This window comes from Oncorhynchus gorbuscha, linkage group LG18 (genome assembly GCF_021184085.1).
Source record: "Oncorhynchus gorbuscha isolate QuinsamMale2020 ecotype Even-year linkage group LG18, OgorEven_v1.0, whole genome shotgun sequence".
NCBI lineage: Eukaryota > Metazoa > Chordata > Actinopteri > Salmoniformes > Salmonidae > Oncorhynchus > Oncorhynchus gorbuscha.
The window spans coordinates 41,822,445-41,843,844 of record NC_060190.1 but is presented as its reverse complement, the minus strand read 5'-3'; the positions used below and the strand labels follow the sequence as shown (position 1 = coordinate 41,843,844).

Genomic DNA, 21,400 nt, shown 5'->3' with positions numbered 1-21,400 from the left:
TAGAGTAGTGGTTTCCCCATAATTTTGCTTCTGCATCATCTAGAGTAGCGATTTCCCCTTAAAGTTGTTTCTGCATTGTGACCTACCTGCCACCTCCACACACATCACCTAGACCATTTATGAGATTTGCTTGTTTTCCCCAAGAAATATATTATTGATTTCAATGAAAAATGTTTTTACAACATATATGTATTGATTAAACAGTCTGTTTTCTATGAAACTGAGAAGTGTACATATACCACTGTTTTCTTATAGCACTAGAGGGCAGTAACAACATATGGTAGGCTACATCATGGGATTTGTCTCCGTTATCTCGTTATTACTGGTACTGTTCTATTACTAGATATAATAAAAGGACATACAGTCATAAACAGCTACACAATCCATTATAATGTTACACATAATGTATGTATAAACATAGAAATATACTTGTATATTTATCCTATCGTTGCTTTCGAAGGAAAACTTCATAACCATTCATTTTTTTCATTGTGCATTGACATTTTTACATGCATCGACTCTAGGGTCAAGACAATGTATTCAAAATAGCTTCTGAAGTTTCTTAATTGTATGTTTGTTAATGGTAAAGTATGGCTGTTTTCTATTTGGGAGATAAGAGGTTTCATCCAACACAGACACTATGTAAGTACAATTTCTGTCATGATTCTCTGTTGAATGTAGAGCTGAATTGATTAATAAATTAGGCCAATTTTCTTTAAATAATACTTTTGATATTGTCTCTTTGTGTATTTATGTAGTTTTTGTAATTGATATGTACATTCTAGTTTGAAAATATGATGTATTTATTTTTTGGAACAGCTTATTATGTTCCCACAGTGATCAGTCATTTGTGTTTGGGATGTGTCAAATGGCACTATATTCCCCTGGTCAAAAGTAGCATACTATATAGAAAATAGGTCGCTATTCGGAATACAACCTGGGTCTTTCACAGTCAGAGCAGCGATGCAAAAGTACACAGCAGAACTCCTCAACGAGCCACCAGGTTGGCAGCTATATCTCGCTATATTTAGTCTGCTCTCTCATCATGATGCTGGTGGGGTGGGGAAGGGGGGGGGACTCACAGGGAGTTGAGGCAGGTGACATCACAAATACAGTCATGTTAGCTTAGAACTGGAAGGAACAAACAACTTGATGGAGCGGAGGCGGTGATGATGATGGTGGTGGTGATAGTGCGGGGAGAGTGGGAATATGACTGTTTGGACCTAGTGCTTTTCTATTAGTTCTGGAATTACTGGCAGCATTCGAATGACGCAGGATTCTTCAGCCTTATCATACATTTGACACTTATGCTCCTCACAAGGAGTGCAACAGATGGGGTGGATGGATTTCCTCACAAGGAGTGCAACAGATGGAGCCACAACAATAATTTTAAAACAATAAAATAACATTTATTGAGATTTAACAAAATAAATAATCTGCTGTTCAGCATAACAAACGGAGGAGGTTGTTTAATGCTTGTGAGGCAGGAGGTTACAGTTTAGGTACTTCATGGAAATAATGTGTCCATCCAAATTGCACCCTTTTTCCTATATAGTGCACCACCTTTGACTAGAGGCAGGCCCTGTTCAGAAGTAGTGCATTATATAGGAAATAGGGGACCTTTTCAGATGCAGAAAATGTAATGTCCTGGATTCTCCCTGATTTCCTAACCATCCAAACACCTTTCTTTTAAACATTCATTCCCAGTAACATCTATGTATTCTTACCAAAAAAAGTGAATTCTCCAAAACTTCATAATCAAAGAATTTAGTGTTTGATGCGACATACATACTGTATTAAAATAATAACATCGGGAGATGAGCATTCTTGTCATTGCTAATTTAGTATTTGCCTCAAGAGTTATGCAAATTATTGTTGCCTGTTTAAGCCTTATTAAGTTAAATCAAAGAATGTTGAGTTCACCAACAAATTTAATCTAAAGGCTCAATAGTGTTAACATATTAACATCCAAACCCACCCCTCTAAATTAACATAGTTTCAGTGGGTGTCAGTGACAGTTGCTGCAGTATTGGAAGAAAAAGGCCTCTGAACCTGATTATCTTCTCTGTACACATTGCCTTTATCATCTAACGGTCAACACTCAAATTAGTGACACTTTGTAAAACCAATCTTTAACGGCAGTGTCATAACAGATACTTATCCTAATCTCAGTGACAACCTTGTATCAACAGAACGAAAATAGCACCAAAAGTTAGTCATGATATCAACATTTTGCATCCATTGTCCTGGGGGCGGGGTGGGGGAGGAGGGGATTATGGGGATTGGGATTATGTTCAAAGTGGGCAAACAGAGACATTGTCACATCAGTGTGTGACATACCTCTTACATTTGTGTAAGTGTTACCGTAGCCCAGTGGATGCATGTTGCTAAAGCCCCCGCTGGAGTGTTTGGGCACACTATATACAGAGGTAAAGTTGTAGAGTGCCTATCCCTCAATTTCAGTATTGGAAGGCCATAGTATTAGAAGGTTTATGATGTTTTACCTCTCCCTGAACCACCCGATTTAGCCAATCATAGGCTCCGTCCCAAATAACACCCTATTCCCTATATAATGCACTGCTTCTGACCAGAGTTCTGATCAAAAGTAGTGCACTATGTAGGGAATTGGATGTCATTTGGGATCCAAAATTGATTTAAATTGGAATGATTCATTCCACCTCCCCTCCCCAGTACTCCCAAGTGTCAATGGTTTAAGTACAGATGTAAAACCTGCTGAGTTGTGCCCTCCAAGATCAGAGTGGACCTGAGAGGCAGGGTTGTTGATGGGTTCTCAGGATGATGAGTGGTTGGTTTCACTACTTTCCCCTGTGGTCCGAGTCATCTTTGGTGCTGCCAGGGCTGCTGCTGCTGCACACTGCTATCGAGCCCCTCCTCTCTACCTTGACCTCAAAGTCTGGAAGAGGAACGATAAGGGCTGTTAGCCTATATGGCCGACTGAGACAATACATTATTACTCCCCCTGAACATTTGATTGGTATAGAGTACTTCACTTAATCAAAATAATACAAGGGGAAATACAACACCATGCAACTATGGTAGCACTCTTTAATATTTGAAATGTAATATGTCAAGAACTTGAATTTAAATGTCAAGGGTTTTGTCTGCCAAAATGTGAACCCACTTATAAGCTAATAGGATAATACTGTAGATGGAGTCAGTACAGTCAGAGAAGACAAGTCGTGTTGCCTTGAGTTAGTGTGAGAGAAATGGAGAAGGAAACCAGAGTGAGTGAGAAGAACAACGGACGATGGAGGGGAAGTGAGAGGGAGACCAACGTCATAGAGAGATGAAACATGTCATTTTGGTTGTTTTTCCCCTCTACTTAAGAAGTTGAGGAAGAGGTAGAAAAAAAGCCTGTGCCATTTCCCTGCCCACAGGTTTTTATTTTTGTTCTCTGTCGCCTGGTGAGTCAATGCAACGCCCCTCCAATTACCACCCACTTCTTAGCCCCCTCTCTCAATCCATCCCGCCCTTCAGCCCACACGCCTAACACAATGTGACGTCAGCTGGTGAGGAGTGGGGGGGAAGGGGGGTTCCGTTTCTACTGCTACCACAGCACTTCCTCTGGCCCCCCACCATTATTCTCTCTCTCTCTCTCTCTCTCTCTCTCTCTCTCTCTCTCTCTCTCTCTCTCTCTCTCTCTCTCTTTCTTTTTTCTTTCTTTCTATCTCCCACTCTTTCTCTCCCACTCTCTCTCTCTGTCTCCCTGTATCTTCTCCACCCTGCCTACTGTGACAGCCCAGTACTACTGCACAGTAGCTTTATTAACATCTCAATGGCTTCACTTTTACATTTTAATGATGAGTGACAAAATGTGACGAGGAAAGGGTTAAGTACAATCATTTTAAGTGTCGCTATTATTAACATATGCTAGAAGACCTCATGGCAATTTGACTGTACTAACATCCATGTCAACTTTCAGTATGACTTTCTAATCTAAACTGTAGCTGGATGCTGCCTCCTCAGCCTCCCCTCTCTATCCCCCAACTCATTTCTCTCCTTTAGTTCTTCTCCAGTCCCAGCTAGAGAAACAGCTCCGGATAGTGGGAGGCATCACCCTAGACAACAATACTGGCTACAGGGGCAGTATGTTAAAGTGATCATGTAGGTTTGTCAAATGTTTTCATACCTCGAAAGTGGTTTAATATCAGGAGACAATGTCCCAGTCAATGTCCCAGGACATTTGTTGAGTTGATTTAGTTCAATTCTGCTGTATGTCTCAAACTCAAGTGAATAGGAAAGATAGGCACCAGTTAAAAATGATGAAATGAGACAATGCCTATCTTTCCAATTCAATTGAGATAGAGACATGCAGTCAAATCTACATAACACATGTTGTGGGATGGACTCGTCTCAACATAATACATAACGTCCTTGGTCAGCTCTCCCGCTATCTCTCTCAGAATGGCCTTCTTGATTCAAATCAGTCAGGTTTCAAGACTAGTCATTCAACTGAGACTGCTCTTCTCTGTATCACGGAGGCGCTCCGCACCGCTAAAGCTAACTCTCTCTCCTCTGCTCTCATCCTTCTAGACCTATCGGCTGCCTTCGATACTGTGAACCATCAGATCCTCCTCTCCACCCTCTCCGAGTTGGGCATCTCCGGCGCGGCCCACGCTTGGATTGCATCCTACCTGACAGGTCGCTCCTACCAGGTGGCGTGGCGAGAATCTGTCTCCTCACCACGCGCTCTCACCACTGGTGTCCCCCAGGGCTCTGTTCTAGGCCCTCTCCTATTCTCGCTATACACCAAGTCACTTGGCTTTGTCATAACCTCACATGGTCTCTCCTATCATTGCTATGCAGACGACACACAATTAATCTTCTCCTTTCCCCCTTCTGATGACCAGGTGGCGAATCGCATCTCTGCATGTCTGGCAGACATATCAGTGTGGATGACGGATCACCACCTCAAGCTGAACTTCGGCAAGACGGAGCTGCTCTTCCTCCCGGGGAAGGACTGCCCGTTCCATGATCTCGCCATCATGGTTGACAACTCCATTGTGTCCTCCTCCCAGAGCGCTAAGAACATTGGCGTGATCCTGGACAACACCCTGTCGTTCTCAACTAACATCAAGGCGGTGGCCCGTTCCTGTAGGTTCATGCTCTACAACATCCGCAGAGTACGACCCTGCCTCACACAGGAAGCGGCGCAGGTCCTAATCCAGGCACTTGTCATCTCCCGTCTGGATTACTGCAACTCGCTGTTGGCTGGGCTCCCTGCCTGTGCCATTAAACCCCTACAACTCATCCAGAACGCCGCAGCCCGTCTAGTGTTCAACCTTCCCAAGTTCTCTCACGTCACCCCACTCCTCCGCTCTCTCCACTGGCTTCCAGTTGAAGCTCGCATCCGCTACAAGACCATGGTGCTTGCCTACGGAGCTGTGAGGGGTACGGCACCTCAGTACCTCCAGGCTCTGATCAGGCCCTACACCCAAATAAGGGCACTGCGTTCATCCACCTCTGGCCTGCTCGCCTCCCTACCACTGAGGAAGTACAGTTCCCGCTCAGCCCAGTCAAAACTGTTCGCTACTCTGGCTCCCCAATGGTGGAACAAACTCCCTCACGACGCCAGGACAGCGGAGTCAATCACCACCTTCCGGAGACACCTGAAACCCCACCTCTTTAAGGAATACCTAGGATAGGATAAAGTAATGCACTATTGTAAAGTGGCTGTTCCACTGGATGTCATAAGGTGAATGCACCAATTTGTAAGTCGCTCTGGATAAGAGCGTCTGCTAAATGACTTAAATGTAAATGTAAATGTTTTAGGCATGAAAAAGTCAGACTATCACTTTAAGAGTGTTAGCATGATAACTCTTGAATGATAATGTTTGTAAGCCATTATTCAGAAAGTCACCTGTGCTATGTGTCCCCTCTGACCTAAGGCTGAGCTTGCCAGCTCGGTCATGTGACACCATCTTAGCCAATCGCAGCCCCTCATCCATGAGCGTTTGTTGCATGAGATGGCGACTCCAGTTGGCAGGGATGGAGGTGTCGGTGGGGGGGCGGAGGGATGGAGATTGGTTGCACTGTGAGGCTACATCTATTAGGACAGACAGGGTTAGGTGTAAATGTCATTTTGAACCAATCACATAAGCTGCTTATTGACAAGACTGTGCTGAGTCAAGAATGGCATCCTATTCCCTATGTAATGTACTACGTTTGACCAGGGCCCATAGGGCTCTATATAGATAATAGGGTACCATTTGGGACATAGCTGGACACTACAGAAAACATGAACTATTATTAATAGTGCTTTGTAGTCAGTGGAGCAGTGTGACATGTAGAGAAACACAAAGAATGTCTGGGAATGAAATATGATTAAGTGACACTTACTGTACAAGATCAGTGCTAAATGTGTTCAACAATTACTGTATTTACATGCAAGACTTACTGACTTGAGCTGATATACATACTAGTGTTAAAGAAAATACATTTGGATCTGGACACTGTATGTACAGTTGAAGTCAGAAGTTTACATGCACCTTAGCCAAATACATTTAAACTCAGTTTTTCACAACATTTATTTCCCCTGACATTTAATCCTAGTAAAAATTCCCTGTCTTAGGTCAGTTGGGATCACCACTTTATTTTAAGAATGTGAAATGTCAGAATAATTGTCACGACTCCTACCGAAGGTGGCTCTCCTTCCCGTTCTGGTGGCGCTCGGCGGTCGTCGTCGCCGGCCTACTAGCTGCCACTGATTCTTTCCTCCCCCTCCTTGTCTATTTATTGGTTACACCTGTTATGTATTTTGGTGATTAGTTGGGCTTTATTAGCCAGCCGGCCCGCCTGCTCTTTGTGCGGGATTGTTTGTGTGACATTTGTGCACGTTTGAGGTGAATGTGTTTTTTCCCTGTTCGTGGGTTTTGCTGGACTGTTTTAGGCCCCATGTTTGGGGCATTTGTTTTTGTGAGCGCCCAGTATTTCGTGGGGTGGCTTATGTTCACCGTTTGTGCATTAAAGAGCACTACCCTGAACTCTCTGTTTCCTGCGCCTGACTTTGCACCCACTACACCCAGATCGTTACAATAATAGTAGAGAGAGTGATTATTTCAGATTTGATTTCTTTCATCACATCTGAGTGGGTCAGAAGTTTACATACACTAAATTAGTATTTGGTAGCATTGCCTTTAAATTGTTCAACTTGGGTCAAACGTTTCAGATAGCTTTCCACCAGCTTCCCAGCTTTTTTGGCCCATTCCTCCTGACAGAGCTGGTGTAACTGAGTCAGGTTTGTCGGCCTCCTTGCTCGCACAAGCTTTTTCAGGTCTGCCCACACATTTTCTATAGGATTGAGGTCAGGGCTTTGTGATGGCCACTCCAATACCTTGACATTGTTGTCCTTAAGCCATTTTGCCACAACTTTGGAAGTATGCTTGGGGTCATTGTCCAGTTGGAAGACCAATTTGTGACCAAGCTTTAATTTCCTGACTGATGTCTTGAGATGTTGCTTCAATATATCCACATAACTTCCCTCCTCATGAAGCCATCTATTTTGTGAAGTGCACCAGTCCCTCCTGCAGCAAAGCACCCCCACAACATGATGCTGCCACCCCCATGCTTCACGGTTGGGACGGTGTTCTTCTGCTTGCAAGCCTCCCCCCTTTTCCTCCAAACATGATGGTCATTATGGCCAAACAGTTCTATTTTGTTTCATCAGACCAGAGGACATTTCTCCAAAAAGTACGATCTTTGTCCCCATGTGCAGTTGCAAACCGTAGACTGGCTTTTTTATGGCGGTTTTGGAGCAATGGCTTCTTCCTTGCTGAGCGGCCTTTCAGGTTATGTCGATATAGGACTCGTTTTACTGTGGATATAGATATTTTTGTACCCGTTTCCTCCAGCATTTTCACAAGGTCCTTGGCTGTTGTTCTGGGATTGATTTGCACTTTTCGCACCAAAGTGTGTTCATCTCTAGGAGTCCTTCCTGAGCGGTATGATGGCTGCGTGGTCCCATGGTGTTTATACTTGCGTACTATTGTTTGTACAGATGAACGTGGTACCATCAGGCGTTTGGAAATTGCTCCCAAGGATGAACCAGACTTGTGGAGGTCTACAATTTTTTTCTGAAGTCTTTGCTGATTTCTTTTGATTTTCCCATGATGTCAAGTGAAGAGGCACTGAGTTTGAAGGTAGGCCTTGAAATACATCCACAGGCACACCTCCAATTGACTCAAATGATGTCAATTAACCTATAAGAAGGTCCTAAAGCCATGACATAATTTTCTGGAATTGTCCAAGCTGTTTAAAGGCACAGTCAACTTAGTGTATGTAAACCTCTGACCCACTGGAATTGTGATACAGTGAATTATAAGTGAAATAATCTGTCTGTAAACAATTGTTGGAAAATGTACTTGTGTCATGCACAAAGTTGATGTCCTAACTGACTTGCCAAAGTATAGTTTGCTAATTAACAAGAAATTTGTGGAGTCATTGAAAAACAAGTTTTAATGACTCCAGCCAAAGTGTAGGTAAACTTCCGACTTCAACGGTACCTTGTGTTAAGCTGTCCAGACTCTCTCCTGATAAGCTGTCCTCGTCAGCCCTCTGGGACACGCCCTCTGAACCCTCCACACCATGGAGGGAGGACACACATTCTGACAGTATCACCTGAAACACACACCAAATGTCATAGTGTGTGTGTGTTACAATGCAATTACTACTGAAATGTACTAATGGCATAAAATTGATATATAGTATAGGGCTGATTGAAAAGTATCTATGGTATAAATTACAGTGTATGAATTTTTGCAATTTCATTGATTTATTCTAATTACAGCTTATTCATTGTCTACCAATGCTGTATGGCTCAACATAATACTAATATTACGTTGACAAAACAGCTTTTGTAGACACACTAACAAATTAAAATAGAGTTTGATATAGTTTTAAATCTTTCTTGTTCGGGGTTCAGAGACCCTAGCCCACTCACCTCATGTTTCACTCTCTTTTGGGATGATAAACTGCAGTCATCTGCACTTGTTCTGTAATAAGATAAATAAATAATAAAGTAAAAGAGCAATCCTCTTGTGCAAACTCCAGGATTCATTTGGCCCTGCTGTCTGTTAGTTCATTAGCAAGTAGTAGCTCATTATATCCAATTAAAATATACAGAATAAAAATATAAACACAACATGCAAATTGTTGGTCCCATGTTTCATGAGCTAAAATAAAAAATCCCAGAAATGTTCCGTATGCACAAAAAGCTTATTTCTCTCCAATTTTGTGGACAAATTTGTTTACACAACCGTTAGTGAGCATTTCTCCTTTGTCAAGATAATCCATCCACCTGACAGGTAAGGCATATCAAGAAGCTGATTAAACAGCATGATCATTACACAGGTTCACCTTGTGCTGGGGACAATAAAAGGCTTCTAAAATGTGCAGTTTTGTTACACAACACAATGCCACAGATGTCTCAAGTTTTGAGGGAGTGTGCAATTGGCATGCTGACTGCATGAATGTCCACCACAGCTTTTGCCAGAGAATGTAATGTTCATTTCCCGACCATAAGCCGCCTCCAACTTCGTTTTAGAGAATTTGGCAGTACGTCCAACCTGCCTCACAACCTCAGACTACATGTAACCACGTCAGCCCAGGACCTCCATATCCGGCTTCTTTACCTGCAGGATCGTCTGAGACTAGGCACCCGTACAGCTGATGAAATTGAGGAATATTTATTTCTGTAATAAAGCCCTTTTGTGGGGAAAAGCGAATTCTTATTGGCTGGGCCTGGCTCCCCTGCCCAGTCATGTGAAATCCATAAATGATGGCCTAATAAATGTATTTAAATTGACTGATTTCCTTCTATGAACTGTAACTCAGTAAAATATTAGAAATTGTTGCATGTTGCATTCATATTTTTGTTCAGTATATAACTGATGTTGTGTAACCAAAACTTGAGGCGATGTAACTAACAGTAAACACATACATTATTAATTGATTTTGAAAGATATACAAAAAAATCGTATTGATTATATGAGACGCTTGAGTTTTTGAATGTGCTTTCATTTAGCTGATCACAAAGTATGACTTTGTTTTGGAGCGGATGCACTGACTGCATGACGAGTAGCATGACCTTGGCCAGCCTTAGCTATGTGTGCTAAGTGTATAAGTCTCTCTATATTTGGGTTTCCCTTTTTGCATCCCAAATGGCACCCTATTCCCTACAGATGTAGGATCTTAATTTGAGCCAGTTTCCTTCAGCAGGAACATAATCCTGCAGCAACAGCAAATGTGAATTATTATGTGGATTATAATGAATGAACATTTTTGTATGGGGTTGGTTAATTTTTCATTGTGGAAAATCAAGTCAGAATTTTCTATGTGGAAATTTCGAACTTTAGATGCCTTTTTAAAACTCAAATAAACTAAAAGTTTGTTTTTCTGCTATGCAGGAAAATTCTCAGCAACAAAAGTGATCAAATGAAGATCCTACTTTTGACCAGGACCCATAGGGGACACAGACTAGTTGTAGAGGAAGAGACAGAAGGTGAGAGGGTGGGAAGGTCATCAGACGGGGGTGGGGAACCCCCTAAACAGTGGAACCTCGTGCCCTTACCTGGCATGCTTGAGTGTGGAGGTGTAGGCGCATTCTCTTGCCACCTGTCTAGCCAATGAGAAGAGCTCTACCCGTCGCAGAAGCAGAGCGTTGTCACGCATACAGAACTGGGCGGCCGCTTCATTGATGATCAGCTGAACATGAGGAGGACATCAAATAAGTTGAGAGGGGAAAGAGAACATTAGAATGATATGAACACTATGATTAAAAAAATTATACAACCCACTGGGCAAAAACTGGTTGAATCAACGTTGTTTCCAAGTCATTTGGAAAAAAAACATTTAATGTGATGACGTTGAAGCAACGTGGAAAACTGATTGGATTTGAAAAAAGTAATCAACGTAATTTTGTGGGGTTTTTCACCCAACTTTTAACCTAAATCCAATGACCTGGTGACATTTTTGATTGATTTCACATTGAATTCAGGTTACTTGACAATTCAAAACTAGACGTTGAACTGACATCTATGCCCAGTAGGAATGCTCAAGCCTCACCCATATATTAGTACACAGATAACTCTATTAGTGGAAACATTGATGCCCTCACCTCGTGGTGTGTGAGCTGCTTGCCCTCCCTCCTCTTGGAGTCGAAGCGGCCGTAGATGAGGCTGTACTTGCGGATCTCCTCCTCCTTGGCCATGTCCTGGGGTGCCATCTTGAAGATGTGGCCCACCGTCTTGGCCATCTTCTTGTTCATCCTAAGGAGTGTCTTCACCTCTCTGGGGTCCGACCTGGGCAGGGTCCTCAGGAGCCTGTCCACGCTCTCCCCCACTGCCCGTGCCATCTCCCCGTCCAGCTGGCCCCCAGGCCAGGCTGAGAGGACCACCGGGGAGAGGGAGGAGGAGGAGGCTGGGGGAGTGGAGGGACCTGGGGTACGAGGGGGGAGTAGAGGTGGGCTGGGCTGCTCCTCGTCCACCCCTGAGGCTGAGACCGAGGCACTGTTCCCATCTGGTTCTGGGCTGAGCCAGTGGGGGTCCATTGGGGACAGCTTGCCCCTGTAGTGGGTGTCCGGGGGCTGTGGCGAGGCCTGGGAGCAGGGGCTTCTGGGGCTCCCGCTGTACATAGGGGTGAGGCACGCCCTGTCCTCCCTATCGAACGGCGACCCTGGCTGTCCATTGCTCAGGGACTTCCTGGGTCCGCTGGAGGCGGTTCCGCTGGCACCCGTCCCATTCACCTTGAACAGCGGGATGCCGCCCAGGGGCATGTTGGCCAGGGGCTGGTTGAAGAGGGCCGGGTTGGCTGCCCAGTCGCGGAGGGCCTTCTGTAGACGGCGCACGTGCAGTGGCTTGGTCGCCATGCCGACCAGCGCCATGATCTCCAGGAACTCATCCTCTGCAGCCTCACAGAGCTGCTGCAAGTCGTCGCCGCCCTGCTGGATGAAGGTGTCGTAGTAGGCCAACAAGTTGGCCCTCTGCAGCACCCGGTACAGCTGCAGCTCGCCCAGCATACGCGGCAGAGACATGGTGTAGGACTGTAGACAGGAAAGAAGGAAAAGACCGGAGGAGAGTCACTCAAGACTCCACTTAAGTTTAATAAATGTCTCAACAATGGAAGGAGAAAACAGTTATGATGTATTGTGTTGTGTGGACAGAATGCTTTATTAATTTGTTTGCTACATGGAATAATCCTTCCTCCCTCCTCCATTCTCTCTCCCTACCCCTCTCTCATCCATCGCTACCTCCTTGCTCTCAATCCCCTTCCTCCTTCACCATCTCCCTCTCTCCCCTTCCCCACTCTCATCTGTCTTTCTCTCTCCCATCTCCACCTCTCTCACTCTCCTCTCTCAAAGCACAGGCATGATATTGAAGCATAAATATGTGTCAAGAGAATTGACACAAGTCAAAATACATAGCATTCAATGCAAAAGGATATTCAGGCAGACAGACAGACTCTAACCTCAACCATAAACCTAACCCTAGCTTCATGTCCACACCTTGGCTCAACCCTAACCCTAGCCATGGGGTTGGAGCTATGGTTAGGGTTGAAGTTGGAGTTAGAGTTGAGCTTGGATGTGGACAAGAAGTTAGAGTTATGGCTAGGGTTATGGTTGAGCCAATATGTGGAGATGAAGTGAGGGTTAGTGTAGGGTTGAGTCAGGAATGGACATGAAGCTAGGGTTATACTCTTAGAACAAATGGTTCCAAAAGGGTTCTTCGGCTATCCCCATAGGAGAGCACTTTTTGGTTCCAGGTAGAACTATTTTGGGTTCCATGAAGAACCCTCTGTGTTAAAGGTTCTACATGGAACTCAAAAGGGTTCTACCTGGAACCAATAGGGTTCTACTTGGAACCAAAATGTGTTCTTCAAGGAGTCCTCTTATAGGGACAGACAAAGAATAGCACCCTTGGAAAAGGGTTTTGGTTAGGTTAAGGGTTGAGCCGGGATGTGGACATGAAGCTAGAGTTAGGGTTAGGCCCTAGACATCACCCTAACCCTAATCCAATTAACAATACATGTATTTGCCCCTACCCCCACGACATGGCAGAAAGGTAGGGTTAATGTGTTTTTGAGTGACATCGGCAGTTGATCCTAGAAACACAATTCACATATGGGATCATTCAGCAGACACTCCCGATGAACACAAGCCTACACCTGACCGAGGGACCGCCATGATCCGGAAAATGAAAGTTAAAGTCAATGGATGGGGAGATAAAGTGGAGGTAGAGAGAGAGAAAGAGGGAGGCAAAGAGGGAGAGAGAAGGAGGGAGGAAGAGAAAGAGAGAAGAGAGAGAGCGAGAAGGAGAGGGGGATAAGAGAAAAGAGAGAGAGACATGTCTGTCATGTCTGTCTGTGAGTTTATACAGTGCCTTCAGAAACCCCTTGACTTATTCCACATTTTGCTGTTACAGCTTGAATAACAAATGCATTAAATATATATTTTTCTCACCCATCTACACACAAAGTGAAAACATGTTTTTTCACATTTTTACAAATGTATTGAAAATTAAATACGGAAATATGAACATACAGTTGAAGTTGGACATTCGCACACACTTACGTTGGAGTCATTAAAACTCGTTTTTTACCACTCCACAAATTTCTCGTTAACAAACTATACTTTGGCAAGTCATTTAGGACATCTACTTTGTGCATTACACAAGTAATTTTTCCAACAATTGTTTACAGACAGGATATTTCACTTATAGTTCACTGTATCACAATTCCAGTGGGTCAGAAGTTTACATACACTAAGTTGACTGTGCCTTTAAACAGCTTGGAAAATTCCAGAAAATTATGTCATGGCTTTAGAAGCTTCTGATAGGCTAATTGACATCATTTGGGTCAATTGGAGGTGTGCCTGTGGATGTATTTCAAGGCCTACCTTCAAGGCCTACTCAGTGCTTCTTTGCTTGACATCATGGTAAAAAAGGAAAAATAAATTGTAGATATCCGCAAGTCTGGTTCATCCTTGGGATCAATTTCCAAATACCTGAAGGTACCACGTGCATCTGTACAAACAATAGTACGCAAGTATAAACAAACACCATGGGACAACACAGCCTTTATACCACTCAGGAAGGAGACGCGTTCTGTCTCCTAGAGATGAAAGTACTTTGGTGCGAAAAGTGCAAATCAATTCCAGAACAAGGACCTTGTGAAGATGCTGGAGGGAACAGGTAGAAAAGTATCTATATCCACAGTAAAATGAGTCCTATATCGACATAACCTGAAAGGCCGCTCGAGCAAGGAAGAAGCCACTCCTCCAAAACCGGCATAAAAAAGCCAGACTACAGTTTGCAACTGCACATGGGGACAAAGATTGTACTTTTTGGAGAAATGTCCTCTGGTCTGATGAAACAAAAATATAACTGTTTGACCATAATGACCATCGTTATGTTTGGAGGAAAAGGGGGAGGCTTGCAAGCCAAAGAACACCATCCCAACTGTGAAGCATGGGGGTGGCAGCATCATGTTGGGGTGCTTTGCTGCAGGAGGGACTGGTGAACTTCACAAAATAGATGGCACATGAGGAAGGACAATTATGTGGATATATTGAAGCAACATCAATACATCAGTTAGAAGCTTGATCGCAAATGTGTCTTCCAAATGGACAATGACCCCAAGCATACTTCCAAAGTTGTGGCAAAATGGCTTAAGGACAACAAGGTATTGGAGTGACCATCGCAAAGCCCTGACCTCAATCCCATAGAAAATGTGTGGGCAGAACTGAAAAAGCATGTGCGAGCAAGGAGGCCTACAAACCTGACTCAGTTACACCAGCTCTGTCAGGAGGAATGTGCCATAATTCACCCAATTTATTGTGGGAAGCTTGTGGAAGGCTACCTGAAATGTTTGACCCAAGTTAAACAATTTAAAGGTAATGCTACCAAATACTAATTGAGTGTATGTAAACTTCTGACCCACTCGGAATGTGAAAAATGCTGAAATAAATAATTCTCTCTACTATTATTCTGACATTTCACATTCTTAAAATAAAGTGATGATCCTAATTGACCGAAAACAGGGAATTTTACTAGGATTAAATGTCAGGAATTGTGAAAAACTGAGTTTAAATGTATTTGGCTAAGTATGTAAACTTCCAACTTTAACTGCAGGTATTCACACCCCTGAGTCAATACATGTTAGAATCAACATTGGCAGCGATTACAGCTGTGATTCTTTCTGTGAGTCTCTAAGAGCTTTGCACACCTGGATTGTACAATATTTGCACGTTAATATTTTTTTTGTTCTTCAAGACTGTGAAGCTTGTTGTTGATCATTGCTCGACAGCCATTTTCAAATCTTACCAAAGAGTTTAGCCGATTTTAGGCAAAACTCAATATCATTCAATGCCGTCTTGGTAACCAACTCCAGTGTATATTTTTGGCCTTGTGTTTTAGGTTAATATCCTGCTGAAAGGGGAATTTGTTTCTGTGTCTGTTGGAAAGCAGACTGAACCAGGTTTTCCTTTAGGATTTTTCCTGTGCTTTAGCGCTATTCCGTTTATTTTTATCCTAAAAAACTCCCTAGTCCGTGTCGATGACAAGCATACCCAAAACATGTAGCCACCAACATGCTTGAAAATTTCCACAAACATAACGCTTTGTATACAGGACACAAAGGGAATTCCTCTGCCACATGTTTTCAGTTGTACTTTAGTGCTTTATTGCAAACAGGATGCATGTTTTGGAATATTTTTATTCTGTACAGGCTTCCTACTTTTCACTCTGTCATGTAGGTTAGTATTGTGGAGTAACTACAATGTTGTTTTTCCATCCTCAGTTTTCTCAGATCACAGCCATTAAACTCTAACTGTTTTAAAGTCACCATTGGCCTCATTGTGAAATCCCTGAAGGGTTTCCTTCCTCTGAGTTAGGAAAGATGCCTATACCTTTGTAGTGACTGGGTGTATTGATAGACCAGCCGAAGTGTAATTACTAACTTCCCCAGGCTCAAAGGGATATTCAATGTCTGCTTGTTTTTTTAAAATCTACAAATAAGTGCCCTTCATTGCAAGGCATTGGAAATCCTCCCGGGTCTTTGTGGTTGAATCTGTGTTTGAAATTCACTGCTCGATTGAGGGACCTTGCAGATAATTGTATGTGTGGGGTACAAGGATGAGGTCGTCATTCAAAAATCATGTTAACCTTTTACTGCAAAATCTGTTAGTTCTTGGTAGTCTTAAACAAATCTACTTTGAAACAAAAGTATAAACCTCACACATGGTTATGGGCTTTTAAAAAAAAGAAATCTGTCAGTTGAAATGTATGACATTTTCTGTTTGCATCCCAATATGACACTTTAAATACATCACAGAAGACGTTTGGTATTTCCTGTGTAAAAGTGTATTAATTATGAAAAATATAACATTCCACCCATGAGGCCACTAGAGGGCGATTTGGTCAGATGACTGCAGCAACAGGGTGTACCCTATTATTGCACCATGCAATTTATTATGTGAGTTAAGCAAATATTTTTTAAGGCTTGTAATAACAAAGGTGTTGAATACTTCATTTTTATGTTTTATTTTATTTCACCTTTATTTAAACAGGTAGGCTAGTTGAGAACAAGTTCTCATTTACAACTGCGACCTGGCCAAGAAAAAGCAACGCCCCATTTAAGCCCCGTGAGTGCGAAATTCGAGCTGTTTCGAATGGAAGCACCAAATTCGAGCTGTGTCTAAGGAAACCTGGGCCAGTGCAGCCCAGTTTCACAACTAGTGCCAGCTCGATTAGAATTCGGGCTGGTGGTGCCGTTACAACGCAACCACCAAACTGATCACCGCTGGATGCTGACACAATGTAGCTAGCTCGTCTGAGCTTGTTGTTGTTAGCTAGCACTTGGATAAGCAGTACTGCAGTAGTCAGACATGACACGAATCAGCACCATAGCTGGGTCCTTCATTCATTTTTTGTACTACTCAAACTTTTATGAGAACAGTCTGCCCTCAAATGCTAGCAAATCAGAGTTGAAATAAGCTAGCTAGCTAGCGGGAATTTTTGCTGGCCAGGTCGTATTGAAAGCTAACATGACATAATTTCTTCTTTTTGGAGGCAGTGGATACGCAATTTGAGTTGACCCAGCAAGGTCATGCCAACAGAGTTGATTTCAAAGTGCCAATGCAGACGGGGCTTTATTGACTCAAGACATTTCAGCTTTTCATTAATTTTTTATGAATTCGTAAACATTTCTAAAAACATAATTCCACTTTGCCATTAGGGGGTAATGTGTGTAGATCACAAAATCTCAATTGAATCCATTTTAAATTCAGACTATAACACAAGACAATTTGGAAAAAGTCCAGGGGTGGGAATACTTTCTGAAGGTACTGTATTGTATGTCTGTCTGTCTGAATTTCACCAGTTTTTGCCTAATGCTCAACCATCTTGATATGCATGTTTATTATCCATTTCGGAGCACATGCGTCAAGACCCATACCTTTTCGAAATGAATGTAATACATGTATTGAGAAATGTGTCACACCTTTTAACTATCTGTTATGTTGCAGAATGTCTCATATAAGAACACATGAAGTCAATATCAATCAAATGTCTTGAAAACACTAAGTCCATACTAGTTTTGATTTGAACCCAAATTACACATGAGAAACTTATACTAGCCTACAAAAGCCTACTTTTCCTGATAGTTTATTATTATTGATGATCATCTTTGACAACACTTCACGTGCCCAATCCTCTACACCTCAAATATGCAGGATGTGTTCTCCAATTACGCATGGCATTGACATTGGAAAAATGTACAGTTTAGACATTTTTTCAAGATCTGGGAATTAAAAATAGTTTGTTAAAAATAGTTTGCCTATTCTTATGGGGACATAATTTGCGAGTTCATATGATGCACAAAGCGACGGTTACGAAAATAATAATTTAAAAAACAATGACAATAATTTAAAAAACAATGACAATAGTATTAAGCGAACATCCATAGTGCAAGGCAATAACAGATGATCTATCTTTCTACGGAACTAAACACGCATGTGAAATGTAATATTTCATCATAAAAATGTAAATAACTCCAGCATAATCTCTCACCTCGTTCAAATCGTCCGATGGCTGAATTGGCAAAGAGGACCGGCGGCACTGAGTGACCCGAATCCAGTTTTCGCGCAATTTGTTGAACCTCGTAATAGGCTAGATTATCTAAAAAAAGTTATATCAGCAATCGAAATTGTTATCTCACTTTTTACCTTATCGAAAGTCTCATCCCTCGACGACTCTTTTTTAAAAGTCCCATCCAGTCCCGTTAACTAAGTTTCCATCAATGTAAGAGATTTGATAAATACATACTTTTTAAAAAGCTATTGTACACAACCTATTGTAAATGCCTTAAATGTATTTATATAATCGCTTTATTTTCCTGCACAGTCGTTATCTTTCTCACTTCCGACTGCTGTTGACACCAGCTAAATCCCATAACTCGTCTGAATTCGTTGCCAGTTATCTTCCCCCGGCGAACCGTATTGGTTGCTGGCTGCCTTTTTGCTGGTTGTGTGGGTGCGAGAAACCTGGGGGCGGACGCCATCTGACCGAAAAAGAGCTTTCCTCTCTCCCAGTAGAGAGGCGGCTTTCAAATTGGAGATGTGGGAGGCGGGGGCCTGAAATACTGAGGTTTGCTTAGTAACCCTTTCATTTTAGGATTTTATTTGCCCACTTTTCAATAAGATGCACCTGTCTAAAATGAGCCTTTTTAATTAAAACTGAGGACCACATAGCCTACCATTCTGCCTGGTCAGTCACAGAAATGTGTGAGGTGAGCTGTATGCTTCTATTGGCTATACTGCTAGCCTAACCTTCAATTTAATGAATCTCATATTATTGTACTAGAAAAGTTATTTGGGTGCTGTTTTACAAATAAATATTATTGATCTACAGCACAGTCGTAAACAACATGGACATACAGTAATAGCCTAATAGTGCGGCAGAATCATCAAGTGGTTGGCAAATGGTGAAGGACTGTTTCGGATCGTTTGGGTAAATTCTTTACGTGACGCATGAGATAGGGGATTCCCCGATGACGCAACATGCATCACTGTGAATTTGATTTACACTAGGTCTACAACATTGCAGTTTTTTCATTATAAATAGGCTAACTTAAAGGGGAAATTAGCAGTTGAAACAATAATAAAGCATCATCTCTACCCTGGCCTGTTTCGATGAAAAGCAAAGGAATGGGGATGGAGAAATGTAACCTCTCTACAAAAATTCAAAGACAGAGCTATTATCAGGATAAGGTAAAACCCAGATGCAGACCTTGTTGAAGTAACAATGTTTATTACAGCAACAGGGGCAAAGGTACAGGACTGCAGGCAGGCTCAGGGTCAGGGCAGGCAGAGTGGTCAGGCGGGCGGGCTCAGGGTGTGAGGGTGCATGCTGGTGGCAGGAAAGTCAGGCTCAGGAGATCGAACTTGGTATAAAACGGAGCAGTTTAATAAGTGCTCAAAAACTCAGAAAACCAAAATATACAAAATAAAACAAGTGGGTACAAAACCCGTCGCACACCAGAGCATATCTTGCACAATGCTTACAAACAAACAATAATATATAAACAATCACCGACAAGGACAATGAGGGGGAACAGAGGGTTAAATACACAACATGTTATGAATGGGATTGGAACCAGGTGTGATACATGACCAGACAAAACCAAAAGAAAATGAAAAGAGGATCAGCGATGGCTAGATGGTCGGAAACTTCGACCGCCGAACGCCGCCCGAACAAGGAGAGGGACCAACTTCGGAGGAAGTCGTGACCCAGGGTCAGGACAGGCAAGGGTTAAAACCAGGAGGACGAGAAAAGAGAGACTGAGGAAAAGGAGGAGATGAATACAAAAAATGCTGGTTGACTAGACAAACAACATGAACTGTCTACAGACAAACAGAGAACACCGGTATAAATGTAAACAGGAGACAAAGGGCTGTGAGACATGGGTTTAACTCAGGACACATGAAAGGGGGGGTGTATATAAAGGGTACGGGGCAACAGAAGATGAACAGCAGAGGGACTAATAATTTTAGAGATGGGAAACGGCCAATAAATCGGGGAGGGGGGGGAGTTTGCGGGATTCCCCTGGAGGGGCAGATCCCGGGTGGATAGCCATACCTTCTGCCCAAGACGATACCGGGGAGCCGGGGGTCTGATGGCGAACCACTTGTCGTCGATACCTGGAGGTGATCTCGAGGAGGGCCGACTGGGCTCTCCTCCAGGTACAACGACAGCGGCGGACAAACATCTGGGCAGAAGGTACGCCAACCTCTTCCTCCTGCTCGGGGAAGAGCGGGGGCTTGATACCCCAGGGAACATTCAAAGGGCGATAGGCCAGTGGCAGAGCAGGGAAGGGTGTTGCTTGCGTATTCCACCCACACAAGCTGCTGGCTCCAGGTGGTGGGGTTGGCGGAGACCAGGCAACGCAGAGTTGTCTCAAGGTCCTGGTTGGCTCGCTCCGACTGGCCATTGGACTGGGGGTGGAACCCAGAGGACAGGCTGGCCAACAACCCAATGAGGGTGCAGAACGCCTTCCAAAACTGGGACGAGAACTGAGGACCCCGGTCGAAGACCATGTCCACAGGCAGTCCATGGATCCGGAAGACGTTCTGCACCATGAGCTGGGCCGTCTCCTTGGCCGAGGGTAGTTTGGGGAGAGGAATGAAGTGGGCGGCCTTGGAAAACTGGTTGACCACAGTCAGGATGGCAGTGTTGCCCTTACTCTCAAACATGACTGGCCATAATTGTTTTGATTGTTTTAACTTGATTAAATGGTTTATGTTGAGTATATGTGATTTTGTACAAAGCCACATTGTCTCTATCATGTCCCTCCTTCGGGTCACCATGTAGGCGATGAAGCATGCTGACATGTTCTATCTGAGCCCTCTCAACCAAATAAGCAGGGCTGGTCCTTGCCTTTCTGCCGCCATAGTCGAGACCAAAAAATGAAAGTTGAAAATACTTATTTTCATGATGTTGAAATATTTTACAAACGTTCAAAATATGTATTTTCTGGATGTTGAAATCAGGCTCATTTTTGGTTCTGAATGAAATTTGAAAATAAGTCATTTATAGACATCTATGTTTGGGCCAAATCAAGGCTGGTCTAGACCGAACAAAATCTGAACCAAACATAGACGTCTAAAAGGTGTCAGTCCTGTACCAAAAAAAATACGTCCAAAAGGTGTTGGCGTCGGTCCGTGCTTACTGAGGTGTAGCTTACCGTGTTGTCTGATATTGAATTTTATGAAAGCACATCTATGTGGTAAGCCTACCATTTGTAAAACACAAAAAAACATATCCAGACAGGACCAAAAAAGGACATCCAAAAGACGTCACCATATGCTTACTGGGGTGTAGCCTACCATGTT

The 21,400-nt window shown here is 43.1% G+C and overlaps 1 protein-coding gene across 3 annotated transcripts; it reads right to left on the bottom strand.

Moving 5' to 3' along the window:
• Nucleotides 1-1,393: 1,393 nt before the first annotated feature.
• Nucleotides 1,394-18,527, bottom strand: nab2 (NGFI-A binding protein 2 (EGR1 binding protein 2)). 3 transcript variants are annotated; one of them, XM_046311960.1, is made up of 7 exons: nt 18,081-18,527; nt 11,135-12,058; nt 10,589-10,722; nt 8,960-9,011; nt 8,523-8,637; nt 5,882-6,067; nt 1,394-2,914 (listed from the first exon to the last, which is right to left on the bottom strand). In XM_046311960.1, the coding sequence occupies exons 2-7, from the start codon at nt 12,047-12,049 to the stop codon at nt 2,817-2,819; spliced, it is 1,500 nt and encodes a 499-aa protein (XP_046167916.1). In that variant the 5' UTR covers nt 12,050-12,058; nt 18,081-18,527; the 3' UTR covers nt 1,394-2,816. The 3 variants fall into 3 exon arrangements, with proteins under 3 accessions (XP_046167916.1, XP_046167917.1, XP_046167918.1); XM_046311961.1 differs by having other exon boundaries at nt 18,236-18,527; XM_046311962.1 differs by lacking the exon at nt 5,882-6,067.
• Between the last annotated feature and the right edge of the window lie 2,873 nt (nt 18,528-21,400).